At 41.0% G+C, this 26,640-nt stretch overlaps 1 protein-coding gene across 2 annotated transcripts in view; it reads right to left on the bottom strand.

The window, feature by feature from the left end:
• The window catches only part of PI4K2B (phosphatidylinositol 4-kinase type 2 beta), a 176,225-nt gene that overhangs the window by 20,939 nt on the left and 128,646 nt on the right, over positions 1 to 26,640 (bottom strand). For both annotated transcript variants that reach the window (XM_053704084.1, XM_053704083.1), the window contains exons 7-8: positions 24,721 to 24,814; positions 7,398 to 7,531 (exon numbers count right to left, since the gene is read on the bottom strand). In XM_053704084.1, the coding sequence (XP_053560059.1) occupies positions 7,398 to 7,531; positions 24,721 to 24,814 (228 nt within the window). The remainder of the gene's footprint in view (positions 1 to 7,397; positions 7,532 to 24,720; positions 24,815 to 26,640) is intronic.

Here is a 26,640-nt window from a genome sequence, read left to right on the forward strand (position 1 = left end):
ATCCAAGTATATCACATCAACTGATTCCTCTGTTTTTTACTTCCTTGTAGAATCTAATTAGATGAGACATGATTTATTTCTCATAAAACCATGCTAATTTGAACTCATAATCTTGTTTACATGAATTATACTCCTTAGATGAACTTAGATTAGGACAAAGACGGGACCACAATCTCGGTTTATGTTATCAGTTGAAACTACTTTAGGTAGTCTTACCTTGCGCCAAGGAATTCCACGCTCAGCACACCATGACAGGTAAACCCTCCGCACCTTATGATAGTTTTGGGGACAGGTTTGCACAACTGGATAAGAGTGTCAATCACAGACTCAGAAAATCCTCTGAGTTCGAATTAGTCGTTCAAATCTCCACGCCATAAGCCTCAGAGAATCTAGATTTTAGTAAAATAACGGACCCCGAGAAAGAAGTTCCACACTCTTACTCTTGTCTGATTTACTTTTCAACCATGACTCTGAAGATACCGGAGAAACCTCTCTGTGTGAAAGGCCGCTAACTGAAAAGATGTAGCTTGAACCAAGATATCGTCCAAGTAAGGAGCCACTGCGATGCCCTGTAGCCTGGCAACCGCTAATAGAGCTCCAAAAAAACTTTGTGAAAACTCTTGAAGATGTAGCCAGATCAAAGGGAAGGGCCATAAATTGAAAATGTTTGTCCAGAAAGGCAAACTTGAGATAAGAGGATCTGGATGTATTGGAATATGAAGATATGTGTCCAAGTCGACCTTGGTCATAAACGGACCCTGAATTGATTGTTTCCATCTTGAAGGAGGGCACCCTTAAAATTTTTAGATCTAGTATAGGGCAAAAAATGCCTTCCTTCTTTGGGACAAACTAAGATTTTAGTAAACTAATACTCTAATGAGAGGGCGCTAAAGCTAAAGTAACTTGACACACCTAATCATATAAATAATACAAATAATACATACAATGAAGGTATAAAATAATCAATTTTACTCAGTATTATAAAAAATGACAGGGACGTCTCCCTAATAAAGATACATATCTCAATACATAATAAAAAACATGTTACAAAATATCTATAAGGAATACCACCCTATTAAAAATATTGCGCAAAAAAATATTGCGCAAAAAATAAAGAAGTGTACAAAAAGTTGCTTAAAAATACGGGTTTGTGAGTTTAGATCACTACATATGTTTTATGGTGAATCTTCAACTTATAATGTCCCTTTATCCGCAGTTAGTCCAATGGATCTTTCTGATAATTCAACAGGTGTTAGATCGATGTATCTTTGTTTATAATTTGTAAGTGTAACTTTCACTCTATAGCCGTAATATGTAACAATGTTCCATGTATATAACAGAATCTGTTTAAGTACAACAAAGTGTGTTATTTTTGTATCCGTATATCACCTCTGAATGTGGACAGTTATAACAGTGACTCACGTAATGTTGCAGCAGCTCCGGTCAAATTGCTGCTGTTGTCGGTCTGATTGCCTTTAGCACTCCGCTCTTTACGTATGTGAGGCTTGTCAACCTTCGGCTTTTCGTCCTCCGTAAAAAGACTCACCGCTCCTTGCGTATGAGAGTCCTGCTGGATCCCGGCTGACAGCCCCTGGGATGTAAGACACGCCGTTTCTTGCGTGTAAATGATCCGCTGTGTTCCGGTTCAAATGTAGGTTTGAGCAAACACCCGCTCTTAGCGTATTACACGCGCGGGCTAAAACTAGGTACCTAGTGTAGTGGGTTCTTGACAAGTGAGCAACTTCCTCCTTCTACGCGTTTCACCCGTATATCTGGGCTTTTTCAAGATGTCAGTTGCTCCCAGAACTTCATTTAAAAATCTGCCGGTTCTTTCTTATTGGATGATCGATTTTAGTAAAACCCTTCGCCCTGTTACCCCGAAGGAACGGAGACAATCTTCCCCCATGGACTGAATCACACCAAAGAAAGGCCAGTCTTTTTTCTGGTCTCTTTGAAACTCGGGAGAAAAAAACCTGCCTCTTTGGGGTCGAGATCTGAAGACTATCCTTTTAAAGAGAAGAAAAAAAAAAAAAAAAAAAAAAGCGCTCCTGCACTATCTCCAGGATAGGCTGAGCCCAATTTCCCAAGCATGCTTAATCTGTCCTCTACCAAAGACAATTCCAGCTCGGGGGCAGCCCATTCATGCAGATTTTGGGTCTGTGTTCGCTTTTTTGGACAGCTCATTCTTGTTCCAAACTGACAAAAAGGAACAAAAAACGACCTGTTGACCTGCCTTTATCCAGAAAGCAAAAATTATACAGGCAGCCTTAATCTGGGCCACCAAGGAAGAGAATGCTGTTGCTTGTCTCACCCCATACGCTGACTGCCGGAGCGCTTCTTTACTGTGAATAAAGCTTACTAGGCAACTAGCCCTTATATATGGGAATGGAAAGAACTAAAAGGTCTTTGTCTTCATCCAAACCTGTTTGGAAAAGATAGGATAGAATTAGTCTCCTGCAATTAACAGGAGAAGTGTAGTTAAGGGAGTCAAAGTTAGTATATAGAGGGAGGCTAGAAAACTTCCCTGCGACACCTCATACTGCTGATAAATCCAACTCTACAGAGAGTTGCACAAGTAAACAGCTGAGACTCCCTACACCCTCTCTTCTAAGAAGGGTCTAAAAAAAAAAACAAAAAAAAAAAAAAACACTCCACCATACAGAACATCAATTTCTGCATACCTCCTAGACAAAGGAAAAAAAGTATTGGGAGGGAAGGGGAAGTAGGAGGGATAGTTGAATGCTTCAGCTGGGCTGGGATGTCTTTGCTTCCTCTTGGTGGCCAGTTGATTTAATTCCCATATGCAAGAATGGATTTCATTGACTTTCACTACCATTAGAAAGAAATTAAGAGTAGACATTTGTCTATAACAGTGCCAAGTTTCCATAAAACCCTTGTGTGTATTCCATCTGGGCCTGGAGCCGTATTTACCTTATTATCCAGTTGCTGCCCCATACCCCCCAAAAACAGAATTTATGCTTACCTGATAAATTACTTTCTCCAACGGTGTGTCCGGTCCACGGCGTCATCCATTACTTGTGGGAAATGTTCTCCCCCACAGGGAAAGGCAAGGAGAGCACACAGCAAGAGCTGTCCATATAGCTCCCCCTCTGGCTCCGCCCCCCAGTCATTCGACCGACGGTTAGGAGAAAAAGGAGAAACTATAGGGTGCCGTGGTGACTAGTGTATAAAGAAAAACATTTTCAACCTGATTAAAAAAAAAAACCAGGGCGGGCCGTGGACCGGACACACCGTTGGAGAAAGTAATTTATCAGGTAAGCATAAATTCTGTTTTCTCCAACATTGGTGTGTCCGGTCCACGGCGTCATCCATTACTTGTGGGAACCAATACCAAAGCTTTAGGACACAGATGAAGGGAGGGAGCAAATCAGGTTACCTAAACAGAAGGCACCACGGCTTGCAAAACCTTTCTCCCAAAAACAGCCTCCGAAGAAGCAAAAGTATCAAATTTGTAGAATTTGGCAAAAGTGTGCAGGGAAGACCAAGTTGCTGCCTTACATATCTGGTCAACAGAAGCCTCGTTCTTATAGGCCCATGTGGAAGCCAAAGCCCTAGTAGAGTGAGCTGTGATACGGTCAGGAGGCTGCCGTCCGGCAGTCTCATAAGCCAAGTGGATAATGCTTTTCAGCCAGAAAGAGAGAGGTAGCAGTAGCTTTTTGACCTCTCCTCTTACCAGAGTAAACGACAAACAAGGATGAGGTTTGTCTAAAATCTTTTGTTGCTTCTAAATAGAACTTTAAAGCACGAACAACATCTAAATTGTGTAATAAACGTTCCTTCTTTGAAACTTGATTCGGACACAAAGGAGGAACAACTATTTCCTGGTTGATGTTCTCGTTGGAAACAACTTTTGGAAGAAAACCAGGCTTAGTACGCAAAACAACCTTATCTGAATGGAACACCAGATAGGGTGGATCACACTGCAAAGCAGATAATTCAGAAACTCTTCTAGCAGAAGAAATAGCAACCAAAAACAGAACTTTCCAAGATAGTAACTTAATATCTATGGAATGTAAAGGTTCAAACGGAACCCCTTGAAGAACTGAAAGAACTAAATTTAGACTCCAAGGAGGAGTCATGGGTCTGTAAACAGGCTTGATTCTAACCAAAGCCTGAACAAAAGCTTGTACATCTGGCAAAGCTGCCAGTCGTTTGTGCAACAAGACGGATAATGCAGAAATCTGTCCTTTTAGAGAACTAGCTGACAATCCTTTATCCAAACCTTCTTGGAGAAAGGAGAGAATCTTTGGAATTTTAATCTTACTCCAGGAGAATCCTTTGGATTCACACCAACAGATATATTTTTTCCATATTTTATGGCAAATCCTTCTAGTCACAGGTTTTCTGGCTTGGACCAGAGTATCAATCACAGAATTTGAAAACCCACGCTTGGATAAAATCAAGCGTTCAATTTCCAAGCAGTCAGCTGCAGAGAAACTAGATTGGGATGTTCGAATGGACCTTGTACTAGAAGGTCCTGTCTCAAAGGTAGCTTCCATGGTGGAGCCGATGACATATTCACCAGGTCTGCATACCAAGTCCTGCGTGGCCACGCAGGAGCTATCAGAATCACCGAGGCCTTCTCCTGTTTGATCCTGGCTATGAGCCTGGGGAGGAGAGGAAACGGTGGAAACACATATGCTAGGTTGAACGACCAAGGCGCCACTAATGCATCCACTAGAGTCGCCTTGGGATCCCTGGATCTGGACCCGTAGCAAGGAATCTTGAAGTTCTGACGGGACGCCATTAGATCCATGTCTGGAATGCCCCATAATTGGGTTAACTGAACAAAGACCTCCGGATGGAGTTCCCACTCCCCCGGACGGAAAGTCTGACGACTCAAATAGTCCGCCTCCCAGTTGTCTACTGCTGGGATGTGAATAGCAGATAGATGGCAGGAGTGATTCTCTGCCCATTGAATTATCTTGGTTACTTCCTTCATCGCTAGGGAACTCTGTTCCCCCCTGATGATTGATGTACGCAACAGTCGTTATGTTGTCCGACTGAAATCTTATGAACCTGGCTTCCGCTAGCTGAGGCCAAGCCAGGAGCGCATTGAATATAGCTCTTAGTTCCAAAATGTTTATCGGGAGAAGCGACTCTTCCCGCGACCATAGGTCCTGAGCTTTCAGAGAGTCCCAGACCGCACCCCACCCCAAGAGGCTGGCGTCGGTCGTGACGATGACCCACTCCGGTCTGCAGAAACTCATTCCCTGAGACAGGTGATCCTGGGTCAACCACCAGAGAAGTGAGTCCCTGGTTACCTGGTCTACTTGAATTTGGGGAGACAAGTCTGTATAGTCCCCATTCCACTGATTGAGCATGCACAGCTGTAATGGTCTTAGATGAATTCGAGCAAAAGGAACCACATCCATTGCTGCGACCATTAGTCCTATTACTTCCATGCATTGAGCTATGGAGGGTTGAGGAATAGAGTGAAGAACTCGACAAGCTTTTAGAAGCTTTGTCTTTCTGACGTCTGTAAGAAAGATCTTCATTTCCACAGAATCTATTATTGTTCCCAGAAAAGGAACCCTTGTGGACGGTGACAGTGAACTTTTTTCTATGTTCACTTTCCACCCGTGAGATCTGAGAAAAGCCAACACAATGTCTGTATGAGCCCTCGCTTTGGAAAGAGACGACGCTTGGATTAGGATGTCGTCTAGATAAGGTGCTACAGCGATGCCCCTCGGTCTTAGGACCGCTAGAAGGGACCCTAGCACCTTTGTGAAAATTCTGGGAGCGGTGGCTAAACCGAATGGAAGAGCCACAAACTGGTAATGTTTGTCCAGAAAGGCGAACCTCAGGAACTGATGAGATTTGTGGATTGGGATATGCAGATACGCATCCTTCAGATCCACGGTAGTCAAAAATTGACCCTGCTGGATTGTTGGTAAGATTGTCCGAATGGTTTCCATCTTGAAGGATGGAACTCTGAGGAACTTGTTTAATATCTTTAAATCCAGAATTGGCCTGAAAGTTCCCTCTTTTTTGGGAACCACAAACAGGTTTGAGTAAAACCCTAGATCTTGTTCCCCGGAGGGGACTGGGTTTATCACTCCCATCTTTGATAGGTCTCTTACACAATGTAAGAATGCCTGTTTCTTTATCTGGTCTGAAGATAAGCGAGACAGGTGGAACCTTCCCTTTGGAGGAAGTCCCTTGAATTCTAACAGGTATCCCTTGGAAACTCTCTCTAGTGCCCAGGGATCCAAAACATCTCTTGTCCAAGCCTGAGCGAAGAGAGATAGTCTGCCCCCTACCAGATCCGGTCCCGGATCGGGGGCTACCCCTTCATGCTGTCTTGGTAGCAGCAGCAGGTTTCTTGGTTTGTTTACCCTTGTTCCAGCCTTGCATGGGCTTCCAAGCGGGTTTGGGCTGGGCCGCGTTACCTTACTAACACCATAAACCCCTCGCCATCCCCGTGGTAGATGCTACTTGTTCAGAGCGGCAAGGAGAATGACTGGGGGGCGGAGCCAGAGGGGGAGCTATATGGACAGCTCTTGCTGTGTGCTCTCCTTGCCTTTCCCTGTGGGGGAGAACATTTCCCACAAGTAATGGATGACGCCGTGGACCGGACACACCAATGTTGGAGAAATATCCTCTAGAGATAACCCAGTTAATGGTATGATCTCATATGATATCCGTGCGGGGGAAGCTGCTCCTGCTGCGAAGAGAAGGTACGTTTTTAAAGTTTAAAAATAAACACTTACCTTTCTTCTCGTCACAGCAAGAGCAGCTTACCCCACCCGGAGATCCTCTCTTCACATGTCAGCAATGACTTATCCGGCTTCCTCCAATCATGGTATGGCCTAAGGCAATGATTCACCTGGGGGGAAAAGCTGTGATTGGAGGAAGCCGGAGAAGTAATTGCTGGCGTGTGAAGAGGGGATCTCCAGGCGGGGGAAGATGCTCCTGCTGTGAAGAGAAGAAAGGTAAGTTTTTAAACAAAATGGTAAATATAGATAGCTCTGCTGTGGGTGATCCTCTTGCAGCTTCCTGTTGGAAAGGAGAATATCCCACAAGTAATGGATGAATCCGTGGACTGGATACACCTTACAAGAGAAACGGCTGTTTTTTAAACTTTGATGAACGTGCCCCTGTTTTTAATAGTGTTTTTAAAAACCGGGCTTTCATTCATCAAAGTTTACCTTCACTTTAAGGTTTAGAGTTGTGGTATTTGTAGATGTGCTCAAAGCAGCCACATACCATCCTAAATGTAAAAGTTCTTCAAATCAGCCTGGAGATAGTTTACCAAATTAAAGAAATTTGTTGATTTGTGCAAAGAAATTAAAAAATAGAGTATAAATAGTTTATCCCCACCCATAATACATTTTCGGTCTAATCTATGATACTTCTACCAATGGTTTGCTTACCTTAAACAATTCATAGAGATCTTCACAAAGGTCCTGTACAAAGTTCATATCTGAAATGCGAGGAAGAATCAAGTCTCTGGTTTCCGGACTAAAAGGAACTTTTGCTTGGGGGAGCCAAGCCCAATGGAAAGGATCTAACAATGAAGAAATTGTAATTATACAAGTTTATCTGTTTTACTTGAGACATTACAACAAAATTAAGAACCAGCTGAACTAGATATTACTTGTGCTGCTCCCGGCAATACAACATTTTAAATCATGATTTCATACTACAGGGCGAGTAGTTATCTCCTTTAAAAAAAAAAAAAAAAAAATCCTAATCTTCCACTGGTTTTAGCTACAGCCAAGCGGATTAGGGAAAGCAGTTAAGTCCTTAGGTTGTCCCATTAATTAATGTCACTCAGCATGACAACAGAGTTAGACAGTGCCAACTATTCTGCACATAAATCCTTCTTGAGTGATGTTAACATTTTTTTTTGTGATGGATGAGGTTTAGGGAAAGCCTATCCGTTCCACAACTGTGCGACTTATTCAAAAACACTATTATAGGACCTAATAAAATATGTTTCTTGCTGAATCGCTTACACCCCTGTACTAGAAGTCTTTTTAGTTGTTTGTCCTGCATTTACACATACATTTCAACTTTCTGTGAAGTACCTAGAACAAATCAGCTTTTTGAACCAGATAATTTTTTATTTTTTAAAATGAGTTTGCAGAAATGCCATAATGAGAAAATGCTACTATACGAAATGCAAAATAAAACTATTATGTAATGTTCAGTGGCGTAAATGGCAGTATATCCTTTCGAGAAAAAACAAAACAAAAAACAAAACAAAAAACAATGTATGACTTTATATCTATATAAGTAAAAATCAGAAGATAAAATATGATCATGTTTGTTTCTTGTAATGTATGAAGATAAGTAGACTTCAAATAGCTATCTATAAAAACAAAATATATACTTACCTGATAAATTTATTTTTTTCATGATGGTAAGAGTACAGAACTTCTCCAGACTGGCTTTCATCTTGTGAAACTCTGCCTCTCTCCACAAGACTCTCCCCTAGTTTTGAAAGCTTCAAGCACTCCCTAAAGACTTTAGTTCAAGGATGCATACAACCTAGACTAACCTTTCCTAATAACAGTTCCTCTCCTCCATTGCTATCCACCATGAACCCCCTTAGAATGTAAGTCTAAGAGCCCAACTGCTCATCACATGTAGGATACACTCCCTGTCAACTAGGATGTGGGAAAACACCCCTGCATAGATTTTATCCCTACCACTCTGACCAAAAAACCTTAATACATGTGATCAAGTAAACGGAAAGAAAGTAGAAAGCAGAAAAGTCAACCGGGGCAAAACAAGTTCTGCCATCAACTGTATAAAAAGGTCAGGGCTTGTTGACTCTCACTATCCTGAAAGAAATTAAATCATCAAGTAAGCATAAATTTTGTTTTCTCTTTCATAAGATGGTCAGAGTCCACAAGATCATCACACCTGAGATCTTATACCCAAGCAGTAAAGTCCACAAGAACACCATGTTCAGGGGGACATAACTCAGTCAAGGCAGTAATGTTACTGATCAGACAAGGTGGCCCGCTGTCTCTCCCTGCAAAAAAAGGAAAATTGAATCTACAGAAAAATCAGGACAAAAAGCCCAAGTAGCTGCTACTGTACAAGTGGAAAGAACAGCTATTCTTTGAGGGGAAGTTTTCCTGCAACCAAGTATGCCTTACAAATTAATGCATGAGCCAAGTGGCCCTTGCGAGGTCCTGAGAAATGGATGTACAAAGAAGATAATCTAAAAGTTTGTGTTGCTTCAACATAAAATTTCAGTGCCCTCACAAAATAAAAGGTTTTGAAGAAGATGCTCCTTAGAATTCTTCTTAGGAGCTGGACATAGAGGGAACCACACATTTTTGGTTGATCGTATTTGTAGAAAGAAAAGAGTTTAAATGGCTGCCTTGTCCTGATGAAAAATCAGGAAAGGTGCTTTACTGAATAAAACCGAAAGTTTGTAAACTCTTCTAGCTGAAAAAATAGCCAAGAGAAGAAGAACCAAACTCTGCATAGGTTCAAATGGAGGGAGCTTGAAGGACCCTCAAGATTCCAAGACTTACAATTGGGCATCAAATGCATACAATCTCAGGCTGCTACCGCTTTCTTCATACAACATCCCTTGGAGAGACAAGTTGATATTGCGGTCCTGGGAGTCTTTTCCGACATAGTCTAACCAGGGCCACTGAATGACCTAGGCTGGTGTAGCTGAAATAAATATCTACGTGTTTCGGCTCACAGAAAGCCTGTCAAGATGTCCATTATTCAGCTCCTCCTATTTAAAGGGTCTTCCGTTAACCCATTCTTCTGATTTCCAATACATCTTAAAGCAATTATAAAGTGTGCTTTTGGGGCGGTTTCATATTCTGCTCAATAATAGTATTTTTTTTTTTTTTTTTTAGTATCTCAATCTGCTTTCCTTGGAGCTTGCATGTTACCATTGAGACAACAACATAATAGTTACTTAATAAAAAGTAGTTGCATAACAAAACAAAAAATTAGTCAGAAAGTTAGAGCAAAGATGCCCTATGGAGGTGCACTAGTATACAATGAGAACGGAAGGCGCTACAGAGGAGTCCAGAAAGGACGTCAGCACTCAAATGTAGGGATTTTGGAGAAGTCCTGTGGAAACAGGAGAAGCACCACATAGAGCAGTATCGTCTGCACAAAATAAACACAGATAACGAAAGAAACCCAAGCGGGTGGCTACTCACATAGGAAAAAGCACAGAGTGGTGCCAAACACAACAGGCCGGGACCTCAAAAGTCGCCCGACAGACTAACTTCCAGAACATGGGACAGGTCATGTGTTGGTGTCTCGCCAATCCGGAGATAGAAGCCTCTAAACATCCTTAATACCAGCACCAATCCGCAGTCCACAAAAGCGGCAGGAGGTGTATGAGACAGGAGGCTCTCCTTCCGTGTACCAATGGTGATCCCCACAAGTGATGGAAGAAATACTTTGTAGAGCAAGTGTAAATAAAAAAAAAAAAGAGTATTTTATTAAAAACACATGAAAACGGCAACAGGTTTCTCAGCCGTATAGTGCCGTTTCAGCAGGCTGTAATTAACTTAAAACTCCTTGCTCTACATAAAGGACCCTCCAGCCAATCAGTGGCTCAGTAAACCCCATCAGATTCTGGTCTGGACCAGGGGTCACTCCTCCATGCGGATTTGGAGGCAGCGGATGGCTTCTTGGCCTGTTTAGTTTCAGACCAAAAAGCATTGGACTTTCAAGAGGTTTTAGAAGGACCGGAGATTCTGGGTAGAGGAAGATTTTTGACTGCCAAAATGACTGAAAACACATGTTGAAGGCCTCGGTGTGCCATTAGATTTTTTTTTTTTTTTTAATCTTGAGGCAGGAAGGATACTTTGCATCCAGTGACTGTGGTAATAATTGAATCTAGTCCTCATTAGGTCCTGCTAACTGGAAGGACCTTATTTGAAAGGCTTCCAATTGTCTGCCCATGGGTTTCTGTTCTATTCTTGTCTATCTAGCTAGAGTGGAAATCGCCCCTATCAAGAATGGTTTCCAAAATCTCCAATTTAGTAAAAGGGAGAGAATTATTTTATTTTAAATTTTGCAGAAAAACAAAAAGGGAACACCTGGTTTGCTCCATTCCTTGAAAATTACATCAAAAACTGAGTCCAGAAAAAGGAAGGAAGGACGAATGTTGTTTAGGGAGTTGACTTACATATTTATCAATTCTTAAAACAGGCTGTTTTAGTAGGAGGGTCATCCACCCCCAAAGAAATGAAAACTTCCTTTAAAAACATAAATTATGAAAGAACTTACCTGATAAATTCATTTCTTTCATATTGGCAAGAGTCCATGAGCTAGTGACATATGGGATATACAATCCTACCAGGAGGGGCAAAGTTTCCCAAACCTCAAAATGCCTATAAATAAACTGAATTGTGGGTGTGGTGAGGGGTGTATTTATAGGCATTTTGAGGTTTGGGAAACTTTGCCCCTCCTGGTAGGATTGTATATCCCATATGTCACTAGCTCATGGACTCTTGCCAATATGAAAGAAATGAATTTATCAGGTAAGTTCTTACATAAATTATGTTTTCTTTCATGTAATTGGCAAGAGTCCATGAGCTAGTGACATATGGGATATCAATACCCAAGATGTGGAGTCTTCCACTCAAGAGTCACTAGAGAGGGAGGGAATAAAATAAAAACAGCCATATTCCGCTGAAAAAATAATCCACAACCCAAAAAATAAGTTTATTTTCACTTTTGAAAGAAAAAAACAAATCAAAAAGCAGAAGAATCAAACTGAAACAGCTGCCTGAAGAACTTTTCTACCAAAAACTGCTTCCGAAGAAGCAAATACATCAAAATGGTAGAATTTAGTAAATGTATGCAAAGAGAACCAAGTGGCTGCTTTGCAAATCTGATCAACTGAAGCTTCGTTCTTAAGCCCATGAAGTGGAGACTGATCTAGTAGAATAAGCTGTAATTCTCTGAGGCGGGGTTTGACCCGACTCCAAATAAGCTTGATGAATCAAAAGTTTCAACCAAGAAGCCAAGGAAATAGCAGAAGCTTTCTGACCTTTCCTAGGACCAGAAAATAAAACAAATAGACTGGAAGTCTTCCTGAAATCTTTAGTAGCTTCCACATAATATTTCAAAGCTCTTACCACATCCAAAGAGTGTAAGGATCTCTCCAAAGAATTCTTAGGATTAGGACAAAGAAGGGACAACAATTTCTCTACTAATGTTGTTAGAATTCACAACCTTAGGTAAAAATTGAAAAGAAGTCCGCAAAACTGCCTTATCCTGATGAAAAATCAGAAAAGGAGACTCGCAAGAAAAAGCAGATAGCTCAGAAACTCTTCTAGCAGAAGAGATAGCCAAAAGGAACAACACTTTCCAAGAAAGTAGTTTAATGTCCAAAGAATGCATAGGTTCAAATGTAGGAGCCTGTAAAGCCCTCAGAACCAAATTAAGACTCCAAGGAGGAGAAATTGACTTAACGACAGGCTTAATACGAACTAAAGCCTGTACAAAACTGTGTATATCAGGAAGTATAGCAATCTTTCTGTGAAATAAAACAGGAAGAGCGGAGATTTGTCCTTTCAAGGAACTTGCAGACAAACCCTTATCCAAACCATCCTGAAGAAACTGCAAAATTCTAGGAACTCTAAAAGAATGCCAAGAGAATTTATGAGAACACCATGAAATGTAAGTCTTCCAAACTCTATAATAAATCTTTCTAGAGACAGATTTACGAGCTTGTAACATAGTATTAATCACTGAATCAGAGAAACCTCTACGACTTAGAACTAAGCGTTCAATTTCCATACCTTCAAATTTAATGATTTGAGATCCTGATAGAAAAACGGACCTTGAGATAGTAGGCCAAGGCGGGCAACGGGACATCCGAACCAGATCCGCATACCAAAACCTGTGTGGCCATGCTGGAGCCACCAGCAACACAAAAGACTGTTCCATGATGATTTTGGAGATCACTCTTGGAAGGAGAACTAGAGGCGGGAAGATGTAAGCAGGATGATAACACCAAGGAAGTGTCAGCGCATCCACTGCTTCCGCCTGAACATCCCTGGACCTGGACCGGTATCTGGGAAGTTTCTTGTTTAGATGAGAGGCCATGAGATCTCTCTCTGGAAGCCCCTACATCTGAACAATCTGAGAAAACACATCTGGATGGAGAGACCACTCCCCTGGATGTAAAATCTGGCGGCTGAGATAATCCTCCTCCCAATTGTCTACACCAGGGATATGCACCGCAGAGGTTAGACAGGAGCTGGATTCCGCCCAAGCAAGTATCAGAGATACTTCTTTCATAGCTTGGGGACTGTGAGTCCCACCCTGATGATTGACATAAGCCACAGTTGTGATATTATCTGTCTGAAAACAAATGAATGGTTCTCTCTTTAGTAGAGGCCAGAACTGAAGAGCCCTGAGAATTGCACAGAGTTCTAAAATATTTATTGGTAATCTCGCCACCCATTGTGCTGTCAGAGTCCCCAAAACAGCTCCCCAACCTGAAAGACTCGCATCTGTTGTGATCACAGTCCAGGTTGGGCGAACAAAAGAAGCCCCTTGAACCAAACGATGGTGATCTAGCCACCATGTCAGAGAGTGTCGTGCATTGGGATTCAAGGATATTAATTGTGATATCTTTGTATAATCCCTGCACCATTGATTCAGCATACAAAGCTGTAGAGGTCTCATGTGAAAACGAGCAAAGGGGATCGCGTCCGATGCTGCAGTCATGAGACCTAAAACTTCCATGCACATAGCCACTGAAGGGAATGACTGAGACTGAAGGAGCCGACATGCTGCGACCAATTTTAAACGTCTCTTGTCTGTTAGAGACAGAGTCATGGACACTGAATTTATCTGGAAGCCTTGTCTGAGGAATCAAGAAACTTTTTGGTAAATTGATCCTCCAACCATGTTTCCGAAGAAAAAACACTAGTTTATTCGTGTGAGATTCTGCAGTATGTAAAGACTGAGCTAGTACCAAGATATCGTCCAAATAAGGAAACACCGCAATACCCTGTTCTCTGATTACAGAGAGTAGGGCACCTAGAACCTTTGAAAAGATTCTTGGAGCTGTTGCTAGGCCAAATGGAAGAGCAACAAATTGGTAATGCTTGTCTAGAAAAGAGAATCTCAGAAACTGATAGTGTTCTGGATGAATCGGAATATGAAGGTATGCATCCTGCAAGTCTATTGTGGACATATAATGTCCTTGCTGAACAAAAGGCAGAATAGTCCTTATAGTCACCATCTTGAAAGTTGGTACTCTTACATAACGATTCAAAATTTTCAGATCCAGAACTGATCTGAACAAATTTTCTTTCTTTGGTACAATGAATAGGTTTGAATAAAATCCCAAACCTTGTTCCTGAGGAGGAACTGCCATGATTACCCCTGAAGACTCCAGGTCTGAAACACACTTCAGAAAAGCCTGAGCTTTTACTGGATTTACAGGAATGTGCGAGAGAAAAAAAAAATCTTCTCACAGGAGGTCTTACTTTGAATCCTATTCGATACCCTTGAGACAATGCTCTGAATCCAATTATTTTGGACAGATTTTATCCAACAATCCTTGAAAAACCTTTATCTGCCTCCTACCAGCTGAGCTGGAATGAGGGCCGCACCTTCATGCGGACTTAGGGGCTGACTTTGGTTTCTTAAACGGCTTGGATTTATTCCAATTTGAGGAAGGCTTCCAATTGGAAACAGATTCCTTGGGGGAAGGATTAAGTTTTTGTTCCTTATTTTGATGAAAGGAACGAAAACGGTTAGAAGCCTTAGATTTACCCTTAGGTTTTTTTATCCTGAGGCAGAAAAACTCCCTTTCCCCCATTGACAGTTGAAATAATAGAATCCAACTGAGAACCAAATAAATTATTACTTTGGAAAGAAAGATAGTAATCTAGATTTAGATGTCATATCAGCATTCAAAGATTTAAGCCACAAAGCTTTTCTAGCTAATATAGCTAAAGACATGGATCTAACATCAATTTTGATAATATAAAAAATGGCATTACAAATAAAATGATTAGCATATTGCAGTAAGCGAATAATGCTAGATATGTCAGAATCCAATTCTTGTTGCGCTAAATTCTCCAACCAGAAAGTTGATGCAGCCAAACAACATCAGCCAAAGAAATTGCAGGTCTGAGAAGATGACCTGAATATAAATAGGCCTTCCTTAGATAAGATTCAAGCTTCCTATCTAAAGGATCCTTAAAGGAAGTACTATCTTCCATAGGAATAGTGGTACGTTTAGCAAGAGTAGAAATAGCCCCATCAACTTTGGGGATTTTTTCCCAAAACTCTATAGAATTTGCTGGTAAAGGATACAATTTTTTAAACCTTGAAGAAGGAATAAAAGTACCTGGCTTATTCCATTCCTTAGAAATCATATCAGAAATTGCCTCAGGAATAGGAAAAACCCCTGGAGAAACCACAGGAGGTTTAAAAACAGCATTTAAACGTTTATTAGACTGAACGTCAATAGGACTGCTTAACTCAATATCCAAAGTAATTAACACTTCTTTTAATAAAGAACGCATATACTCTATTTTAAATAAATATGTAGATTTGTCAGTGTCAATATCTGAGGAAGGATCTTCTGTATCAGATAGATCCTCATCAGAAGAGGATAAATTATTATGTTTGTCATTTGAAATTTCATCAACTGAATGAGAAGTTTTAAAAGACCTTTTACGTTTATTAGAAAGTGGAAATGCAGACAAAGCCTTCTGGATAGAATCAGAAACAAATTCTTTAAAATTCATAGGTATATCATGTACATTAGAAGTTGAAGGAACTGCAACTGGCAATGTACTATTACTGATGGACACACTATCTGCATGTAAACGTTTATCATGACAACTATTACAAATGACATTCGGAGAAATAATTTCCACAATTTTACAACGAATGCATTTAGCTTTGGTAGAACCGATGTCAGGCAGTAATGTTCCAGCAGAAACTTCTGAGGCAGGATCAGATTGATCTTGCAAAATGTAAACGAAAAAGCATATAAAGCAATATTATCAATTTCCTTATATGACAGTTTCAGGAATGGGAAAAAAATACAAATAGCATAGCCCTCTGATAGAGAAAAAGGCAAGAGGCAAACATCAATGGGGTATTGAAATAATGAAAAAGTTTGGCGCCAAGTATGATGCACAACGTAACTGAAAACATTTTTGGCGCCAATAATAACCGGAAATGACACACTCGCGTCACTTATGCCGCAACCGCGTGTAAGGCTTCGGCGTCAACTATGATGCCGGAAATGACGAAGTTGCGTCAGACGTATTTTTCGCGTCAAAAAATTATCGCGCCAAGAATGACGCAATAAAGTTTAGCATTTGACGCACCCGCAGACCTAATACCGCCCGCAATTTGCAAGAAGTAGTCAATTGAAAAAAAGACTAAACCCCAGGTAAGAAAGAAATTTCTTTAAAAAAATGCTTATATTCCCCAAATATGAAACTGACAGTCTGCAGAAGGAAATACATGAACCTGACTCATGGCAAATATAAGTACAATACATATATTTAGAACTTTATATACATGCATAAAGTGCCAAACCATAGCGGAGGTGTCTTAAGTAATAAAAAACATACTTACCAAAAGACACCCATCCACATATAGCAGATAGCCAAACCAGTACTGAAAGTTATCAGTAGAGGTAATGGTAAATTGAGAGTATGTCGTCGATCTGAAAAGGGAGGTAGGAGATGAATCTCTACGACCGATAACAGAGAACCTATGAAACAGACCCCCGTTAGAGAAATCATCATATTCAATAAGTGATACTCCCTTCACGTCCCTCTGACATTCGCTGTACTCTGAGAGGAATCGGGCTTCAACAATGCTGAGAAAAGCATATCAACGTAGAAATCTTAGCACAAACTTACTTCACCACCTTCATAGGAGGCAAAGTTTGTAAAACTGAATTGTGGGTGTGGTGATGGGTGTATTTATAGGCATTTTGAGGTTTGGGAAACTTTGCCCCTCCTGGTAGGATTGTATATCCCATACGTCACTAGCTCATGGACTCTTGCCAATTACATGTAAGAAATGAAAATCATGGGCATTGGGCACTAATCGTGATGCATCGCAGAATCGTTGACTGGATAATCTTAATCGAATTGTGAAACCAGTGAAGATGTGCACCCCTACTACTTTGCCCCCTTTTTCAAGTAATTTAGCTCTGAAAAACAAATCCCTTGCACCAACTGCACCTAGGTACTACGTCTCAGTATTTTGCCCTGCGTACTTTGTTGATGTAGTACCTACGTCCCACACTGTGGCTAATGCTGCGGTCCACAGTGGAGACTGAAGCAGCTGGCAAAAAGGCATCTGCCTTCATTTGGTAAGGAATATCACCAATTGTTACAGAGTGACACTGTCTAGATAATGTTTAGCTTTGGGTTGCTACTGCTCCTTTTAAACCAGGAGTGCTGTAATAGTCAGCTGCAAGTTTTTTTTTATAGCAATCACCTGCTATTAAAAGCAACTTGAGACCCCTAATTTTAAGATAATACCCTCTTATCTGAGGAATATTGTATGTGGATTGGGGGCACCACTCTTTTATAAAACAGAAGGGTATGAGACACCAATTTTTAGAGGGGGGAAAACAGGGGCTCTTTAAATAAAAAATAAAAAAAGTGTCCCTACCCACAGGTTTAAATTTTGTTCAGGTTAAATACAGTGATCAAATGAAAACTAGTGGTGATGTGCCATCCTCATTTAAAAGAGGGGAATTCCCTATTTCCCTTGAGGAGTTTGAGATCACCAATTAAAAATAGCCCCTATCCAACATCACTAGACATTAAAAAGGGGCAGTAAAGTCAAGAATAAACTTAAATGGATTGGATAGAGCACCAAAATTAAACTTTTTAATTTAATTCCATTATCAATTTTGCTTACTTCTCTTTTTATCCTCCGCTAAAGAATAAACCTAGGTGAGCTTGGTAGTGTGTATGTGTGCTTAGTTATCTGGCAGCAGTGTTTTAGCCTAAGTATAAAATAGCTATAAACATTGTTTCAAACACTGCTGCCCTAGACTACTAAAGACACACAAACGCTTTTATTATCCTACCTCAATTACTTTTTAACAAAATGGACCAATAGAACAAAGAAAATTTCATAATTGATGTAAATTGGAAAAGTGTTTACAATTGAACGCTTTATCTGACTCATGAAAGTTTGGTCTTTTGTGACCCCAAGATGCAGCTTTTCATAATTAAAGAGACAGTAGTGACCCCTAGTTCTAAAGGGGACAGTCACTTATGCACAAATGGGGGGTTGAATTATAGCCCCTTAGGGTAAAAAACACGGTCATGTTAGTATAAAAACAGAATTTATGTTTACCTGATAAATTACTTTCTCCAACGGTGTGTCCGGTCCACGGCGTCATCCTTACTTGTGGGATATTCTCTTCCCCAACAGGAAATGGCAAAGAGCCCAGCAAAGCTGGTCACATGATCCCTCCTAGGCTCCGCCTACCCCAGTCATTCGACCGACGTAAAGGAGGAATATTTGCATAGGAGAAACCATATGTTACCGTGGTGACTGTAGTTAAAGAAAATAAATTATCAGACCTGATTAAAAAAACCAGGGCGGGCCGTGGACCGGACACACCGTTGGAGAAAGTAATTTATCAGGTAAACATAAATTCTGTTTTCTCCAACATAGGTGTGTCCGGTCCACGGCGTCATCCTTACTTGTGGGAACCAATACCAAAGCTTTAGGACACGGATGAAGGGAGGGAGCAAATCAGGTCACCTAAATGGAAGGCACCACGGCTTGCAAAACCTTTCTCCCAAAAATAGCCTCAGAAGAAGCAAAAGTATCAAATTTGTAAAATTTAGAAAAAGTGTGCAGTGAAGACCAAGTCGCTGCCTTACATATCTGATCAACAGAAGCCTCGTTCTTGAAGGCCCATGTGGAAGCCACAGCCCTAGTGGAGTGAGCTGTGATTCTTTCAGGAGGCTGCCGTCCGGCAGTCTCATAAGCCAATCGGATAATGCTTTTAATCCAGAAGGAGAGAGAGGTAGAAGTTGCTTTTTGACCTCTCCGTTTACCAGAATAAACAACAAACAAAGACAAAGTTTGTCTGAAAACCTTAGTAGCTGCTAAGTAAAATTTGAGAGCACGAACTACATCCAAGTTGTGCAACAAACGTTCCTTCTTTGAAACTGGATTAGGACACAAAGAAGGCACAACTATCTCCTGGTTAATGTCTTTGTTAGAAACAACTTTTGGAAGAAAACCAGGTTTAGTACGCAAAACCACCTTATCTGCATGGAACACCAGATAAGGAGAAGAACACTGCAGAGCAGATAATTCTGAAACTCTTCTAGCAGAAGAAATTGCAACCAAAAACAAAACTTTCCAAGATAATAACTTAATATCAACGGAATGTAAGGGTTCAAACGGAACCCCCTGAAGAACTGAAAGAACTAGGTTGAGACTCCAAGGAGGAGTCAAAATTTTGTAAACAGGCTTGATTCTAACCAGAGCCTGAACAAAGGCTAGAACATCTGGCACAGCTGCCAGCTTTTTGTGAAGTAACGCAGACAAGGCAGAAATCTGTCCCATCAAGGAACTTGCAGATAATCCTTTTTCCAATCCTTCTCGAAGGAAGGATAGACTCTTAGGAATCTTAACCTTGTCCCAAGGGAATCCTGCAGATTCACACCAACAGATATACCAAATTATGTGGTAATTTTCTGGTTACAGGCTTTCAGGCCTGAACAAGAGTATTAATAACAGAATCTGAGAACCCTCGCTTTGATAAGATCAAGCGTTCAATCTCCAAGCAGTCAGCTGGAGTGGGTCGAACGGACCTAGAACAAGAAGGTCTCGTCTCAAAGGTAGCTTCCATGGTGGAGCCGATGACATATTCACCAGATCTGCATACCAAGTCCTGCGTGGCCACGCAGGAGCTATCAAAATCACCGACGCCCTCTCCTGATTGATCCTGGCTACCAGCCTGGGGATGAGAGGAAACGGCGGGAACACATAAGCTAGTTTGAAGGTCCAAGGTGCTACTAGTGCATCCACTAGAGCCGCCTTGGGATCCCTGGATCTGTACCCGTAGTAAGGAACTCTGAAGTTCTGACGAGAGGCCATCAGATCCATGTCTGGAATGCCCCACGGTTGAGTGACTTGGGCAAAGATTTCCGGATGGAGTTCCCACTCCCCCGGATGCAATGTCTGACGACTCAGAAAATCCGCTTCCCAATTTTCCACTCCTGGGATGTGGATAGCAGACAGGTGGCAGGAGTGAGACTCCGCCCATAGAATGATTTTGGTCACTTCTTCCATCGCTAGGGAACTCCTTGTTCCCCCCTGATGGTTGATGTATGAACTTGGCCCTCGCTAGCTGAGGCCAAGCTTTGAGAGCATTGAATATCGCTCTCAGTTCCAGAATATTTATCGGTAGAAGAGATTCTACCCGAGACCAAAGACCCTGAGCTTTCAGGGATCCCCAGACCGCGCCCCAGCCCATCAGACTGGCGTCGGTCGTGACAATGACCCACTCTGGTCTGCGGAAGGTCATCCCTTGTGACAGGTTGTCCAGGGACAGCCACCAACGGAATGAGTCTCTGGTCCTCTGATTTACTTGTATCTTCGGAGACAAGTCTGAATAGTCCCCATTCCACTGACTGAGCAGGAACAGTTGTAATGGTCTTAGATGAATGCGCACAAAAGGAACTATGTCCATTGCCGCTACCATCAAACCTATCACTTCCATGCACTGCGCTATGGAAGGAAGAGGAACGGAATGAAGTATCCGACAAGAGTCTAGAAGTTTTGTTTTTCTGGCTTCTGTCAGAAAAATCCTCATTTCTAAGGAGTCTATTATAGTTCCCAAGAAGGGAACCCTCGTTGACGGAGATAGAGAACTCTTTTCCACGTTCACTTTCCATCCGTGAGATCTGAGAAAGGCCAGGACAATGTCCGTGTGAGCCTTTACTTGAGGAAGGGACGACGCTCGAATCAGAATGTCGTCCAAGTAAGGTACTACAGCAATGCCCCTTGGTCTTAGCACCGCCAGAAGGGACCCTAGTACCTATGAGAAAATCCTAGGAGCAGTGGCTAATCCGAAAGAAAACGCCACGAACTGGAAATGCTTGTCCAGGAATTCAAACCTTAGGAACCGATGATGTTCCTTGTGGATAGGAATATGTAGATACGCATCCTTGAAATCCACCTTGGTCATGAATTGACCTTCCTGGATGGAAGGAAGAAGTGTTCGAATGGTTTCCATCTTGAACGATGGAACCTTGAGAAACTTGTTCAAGATCTTGAGATCTAAGATTGGTCTGAACGTTCCCTCTTTTTTGGGAACTATGAACAGATTGGAGTAGAACCCCATCCCTTGTTCTCCTAATGGAACAGGATGAATCACTCCCATTTTTAGCAGGTCTTCTACCCAATGTAAGAATGCCTGTCTTCTTATGTGGTCTGAAGACAACTGAGACCTGTGGAACCTCCCCCTTGGAGGAAGCCCCTTGAACTCCAGAGAATAACCTTGGGAGACTATTTCTAGCGCCCAAGGGTCCAGAACATCTCTTGCCCCAGCCTGAGCGAAGAGAGAGAGTCTGCCCCCCACCAGATCCGGTCCCGGATCGGGGGCCCGCATTTCATGCTGTCTTGGTAGCAGTGGCAGGTTTCCTGGCCTGCTTTCCTTTGTTCCAGCCTTGCATAGGTCTCCAGGCTGGATTGGCTTGAGAAGTATTACCTTCCTGCTTAGAGGACGTAGCCCTTGGGGCTGATCCGTTTCTGCGAAAGGGACGAAACTTAGGTTTATTTTAGGTCTTGAAAAGACCTATCCTGAGGAAGGGCGTGGCCCTTGCCCCCAGTGATATCAGAGATAATCTCTTTCAAGTCAGGGCCAAAGAGTGTTTTCCCCTTGAAAGGAATGTCAAGCAATTTGTTCTTGGAAGACGCATCCGCTGCCCAAGATTTTAACCAAAGCGCTCTGCGCCACAATAGCAAACCCAGAATTTTTTCGCCGCTAACCTAGCCAATTGCAAGGTGGCGTCTAGGGTGAAAGAATTAGCCAATTTAAGAGCACGAATTCTGTCCATAATCTCCTCATAAGAAGAAGAATTACTAATAATCGCCTTTCCTAGCTCAAACTAGAAACACGCGGCTGCAGTGACAGGGACAATGCATGCAATTGGTTGTAGAAGGGAACCTTGCTGAACAAACATCTTTAGCAGACCTTCTAATTTTTTATCCATAGGATCTTGGAAAGCACAACTATCTTCTATGGGTATAGTGGCGCGCTTGTGTAGAGTAGAAACCGCCCCCTCGACCTTGGGGACTGTCTGCCATCAGTCCTTTCTGGTGTCGACTATAGGAAAACAATTTTATAAATATGGGGGGAGGTACTAAAGGTATACCGGGCCTGTCCCATTCTGTACTAACAATGTACGCCACCCGCTTGGATATAGGAAAAGCTTCGGGGGGCCCCGGGGCCTCTAAGAACTTTTCCATTTTACATAGTGGTTCTGGAATGACCAGATAATCACAATCATCCAAATTGGATAACACCTCCTTAAGCAGAGCGCGGAGATGTTCCAACTCAAATTTAAAAGTAATCACATCAGGTTCAGCTTGTTGAGAAATGTTTCCTGAATCTGAAATTTCTCCCTCAGACAAAACCTCCCTGGCCCCCTCAGACTGGTGTAGGGGCCCTTCAGAAACCATATCATCAGCGTTCTCATGCTCTACAGAATTTTCTAAAACAGAGCAGTCGCGCTTTCACTGATAAGTGGGCATATTGGCTAAAATGTTTTTGATAGAATTATCCATTACAGCCGTTAAATGTTGCATAGTAAGGAGTATTGGCGCACTAGATGTACTAGGGGCCTCCTGTATGGGCAAGACTGGTGTAGACGAAGGAGGGGATGATGCAGTACCATGCTTACTCCCCTCACTTGAGGAATCATCTTGGGCATCATTTTTACTAAATTTTTTTTATGACATAAAATACATATAGTTAAATGAGAAGGAACCTTGGTTTCCCCACAGTCAGAACACAATCTATCTGGTAGTTCAGACATGTTAAACAGGCATAAACTTGATAACAAAGCACAAAAAACGTTTTAAAATAAAACCGTTACTGTCACTTTAAATTTTAAACTAAACACACTTTATTACTGCAATTGCGAAAAAGTATGAAGGAATTGTTCAAAATTCACCAAAATTTCACCACAGTGTCTTAAAGCCTTAAAAGTATTGCACACCAAATCTGGAAGCTTTAACCCTTAAAATAACGGAACCGGAGCCGTTTTTATATTTAACCCCTTTACAGTCCCTGGAATCTGCTTTGCTGAGACCCAACCAAGCCCAAAGGGGAATACGATACCAAATGATGCCTTCAGAAAGACCTTTCTATGTATCAGAGCTCCACACACATGCAGCTGCATGCCATGCTGTCCTCAAAAACAAGTGCGCCATACCGGCGCGAAAATGAGACTCTGCCTATGCTTTGGGAAAGCCCCTAAAGAATAAGGTGTCTAAAACAGTGCCTGCCGATATTATTATATCAAAATACCCAGATAAAATGATTCCTCAAGGCTAAATATGTGTTAATAATCAATCGATTTAGCCCAGAAAAAGTCTACAGTTTAAATAAGCCCTTGTGAAGCCCTTATTTACAATCGTAATAAACATGGCTTACCGGATCCCATAGGGAAAATGACAGCTTCCAGCATTACATCGTCTTGTTAGAATGTGTCATACCTCAAGCAGCAAGGGACTGCAAACTGTTCCCCCAACTGAAGTTAATTGCTCTCAACAGTCCTGTGTGGAACAGCCATGGATTTTAGTTACGGTTGCTAAAATCATTTTCCTCATACAAACAGAATTCTTCATCTCTTTTCTGTTTCTGAGTAAATAGTACGTACCAGCACTATTTGAAAATAACAAACTCTTGATTGAATAATGAAAAACTACAGTTAAACACTAAAAAACTCTAAGCCATCTCCGTGGAGATGTTGCCTGTACAACGGCAAAGAGAATGACTGGGGTAGGCGGAGCCTAGGAGGGATCATGTGACCAGCTTTGCTGGGCTCTTTGCCATTTCCTGTTGGGGAAGAGAATATCCCACAAGTAAGGATGACGCCGTGGACCGGACACACCTATGTTGGAGAAACATTGTTTTGCAGTTAACAGCTAAAGCTAAAAAATATATGTAGCCTGGTTAACATTGAGAAGTGAGCAGGGTGCATGTTCAGCTCTGAGAACTAAAGGGGGCAAAATAAATAATAAAAGTAAACAGCAAAGTTGTTTCATAATGCATAACTAAACATTTTATATAAAAACCTCAAGGTGTTTATTGTCCATTTTAAGCGCTGCTACGGGTAATGACTAACCACCTGTATCTTACATGGGCAGAACTCCTTCTGGATCCTGTAAGTGGTGTAGGAGCTGAGGCACTGGCTTTTAAAGCACTCCCCAACAGCCACAGACTCACTAACAAGGTTCTCCCTGCACCTGCGTGCCTTGTGATATCATATCCATCCTTACATGGCGATTGTGAAGAATACTGCAGTTACTACTCTGGGTGATGGTGCCCAAAACACTGATCAAAAAGGACGACATGTCCACTGCACAAAGTCAATTAATAAAAATATACCTTCAAGGAAATTACTACTAAAGCAAACATGGAGCACTCAAATGACAACCTTAAATCTAAATAAATATCTACAGTATGTGCTACTGATTATAACTTACATGCTCTCCATTCATCAGGATGTTTAAATGGAAATGCCAGACCATTATCAATTGCAGCTATTTTGATGACTGGCTCTTTACCATTCTTCCATTCCTATTAGGACAAACAAAAATCAATATGTACACATGCTTTTGAGAACAAAAAGTCAAAGAATTAAAATCAGTAAAAGCTTCTAGTGTTTTCACCACTCGTACCCTTAATATGGAAAGGACAAGAGTAATTATTCCTAATAAAAGGCAGAAAATACAAGCAGAAAAATTACAACAACAACAAAAGTTATGGTTAGTATAGTTCATACAGTAAAATAAAAAACACACACACACAACTATAGAACATACTTACACTGCAGATTTACCAACTTGAAAAGGCAAAAGAGTAGCAGAGAAACAAACCATTAATAGTATTACGTCAAAGCAAGTTAGTCATAGCACATGTGCATGGATATATTGGTTTTCCAGGATCCAATGAAACTGAGCTCATCTAAGCTATTCTGTACTAAGAGCAGATAACAGTTTTACTAAATATATCTAAAAGGAGTAATGTAGAGCTTTCCCCCCCTCCCAGTTTTTCAATATACTGAAATGGTTTTCATTTTGGGATATCTGCAGAGTTAAAGTGAATGTAAAGTTAAAGGGACACTGAACCCAAATTTTTTCTTTTGTAATTCAGAAAGAGCATGCAATTTTAAACAACTTTCTAATTTACTCCTATTATCAATTTTTCTTCGTTCTATTGCTATCATTATTTGAAAAAAGAAGGCACCTAAGCTTTTTTTTGGTTTCAGTACTCTGGAGAGCACTTTTTTATTGGTGGATGAATTTATCCACCAATCAGCAAGGACAACCCAGGTTGTTCACCAAAAATGGGCCGGCATCTAAACTTACATTTTTGCATTTCAAATAAAGATACCAAGAGAATGAAGAACATTTGATAATAGGAGTAAATTAGAAAGTTGCTTAAAATTTCATGCTCTATCTGAATCACGAAAGATTTTTTTTTGGGTACAGTGTCCCTTTAACCCTACTGGCTCACGGCATTGGATAGACTTTTAAAAATTAGGCAGAGTTTAATTCAATATTTTTATATTTATTTACTTCAATTTTTACCTTTTTAAAGCTCCAAGGATTAGTTGTTTTAAGAATATGGCGTGTGGGAGAGCTGCGCTTATTGTTGGAGCTTTAAAAAAAAAAAAAAAAAAAAAAGTGTAAAAATTGGCGTAAATGGATAAATATAAAAATGTGATGAATTAAACTGCCTAATTTTTAAAAGTCTATCCAATGCCGTGAGCCAGTAGGGTTAACTTTACATTCACTTTAAATATTCAGCTTTTTTCACAAACTGTAAAAAGAGAATTAATAAGCCATATATAGAAACACAGTAACTGCATTTCAATTTCCATTTAATTGATTTTCTCAGCTTGCAGTAAATGCTGCTAAAGGGACAATGAACCCATTTTTTTTATTTTGTGATTCAGATACAGCATGCAATTTAAAGCAACTTTCTAATTTACTCCTATTATCAAATTTTCTTCGTTCTCTTGCTATCTTTATTTGAAAAAGGCATCTAAGCTATTTTATGGTTCAGTACCCTGGACAGCACTTGTTTATTGGTCAGTTAAATTAATCCACCAAACTGCAAGAACAACCCAGGTTGTTCACCAAAAATGGTCCTGCATCTAAACCTACATTCTTGCTTTTCAAATAAAGATAAAAAGAGAATGAAGAAAATTTGATAATAGGAGTAAATTAGAAAGTTGCATGCTCTGAATCACAAAAGAAAAAAATTGAGGTTCAGTGTCCCTTTAACTTGCATGAGATTGTGTAGAAAGAATTGAGTGCTATTTTTGGAGTTTACGATATATTATTGCCGTTTCATATAAAGTGTTTTAAAACCCAAAGTACCTTGGAAATAGCCATCAC

This window comes from Bombina bombina, chromosome 2 (assembly GCF_027579735.1).
Source record: "Bombina bombina isolate aBomBom1 chromosome 2, aBomBom1.pri, whole genome shotgun sequence".
In the NCBI taxonomy this organism is placed as follows: domain Eukaryota; kingdom Metazoa; phylum Chordata; class Amphibia; order Anura; family Bombinatoridae; genus Bombina; species Bombina bombina.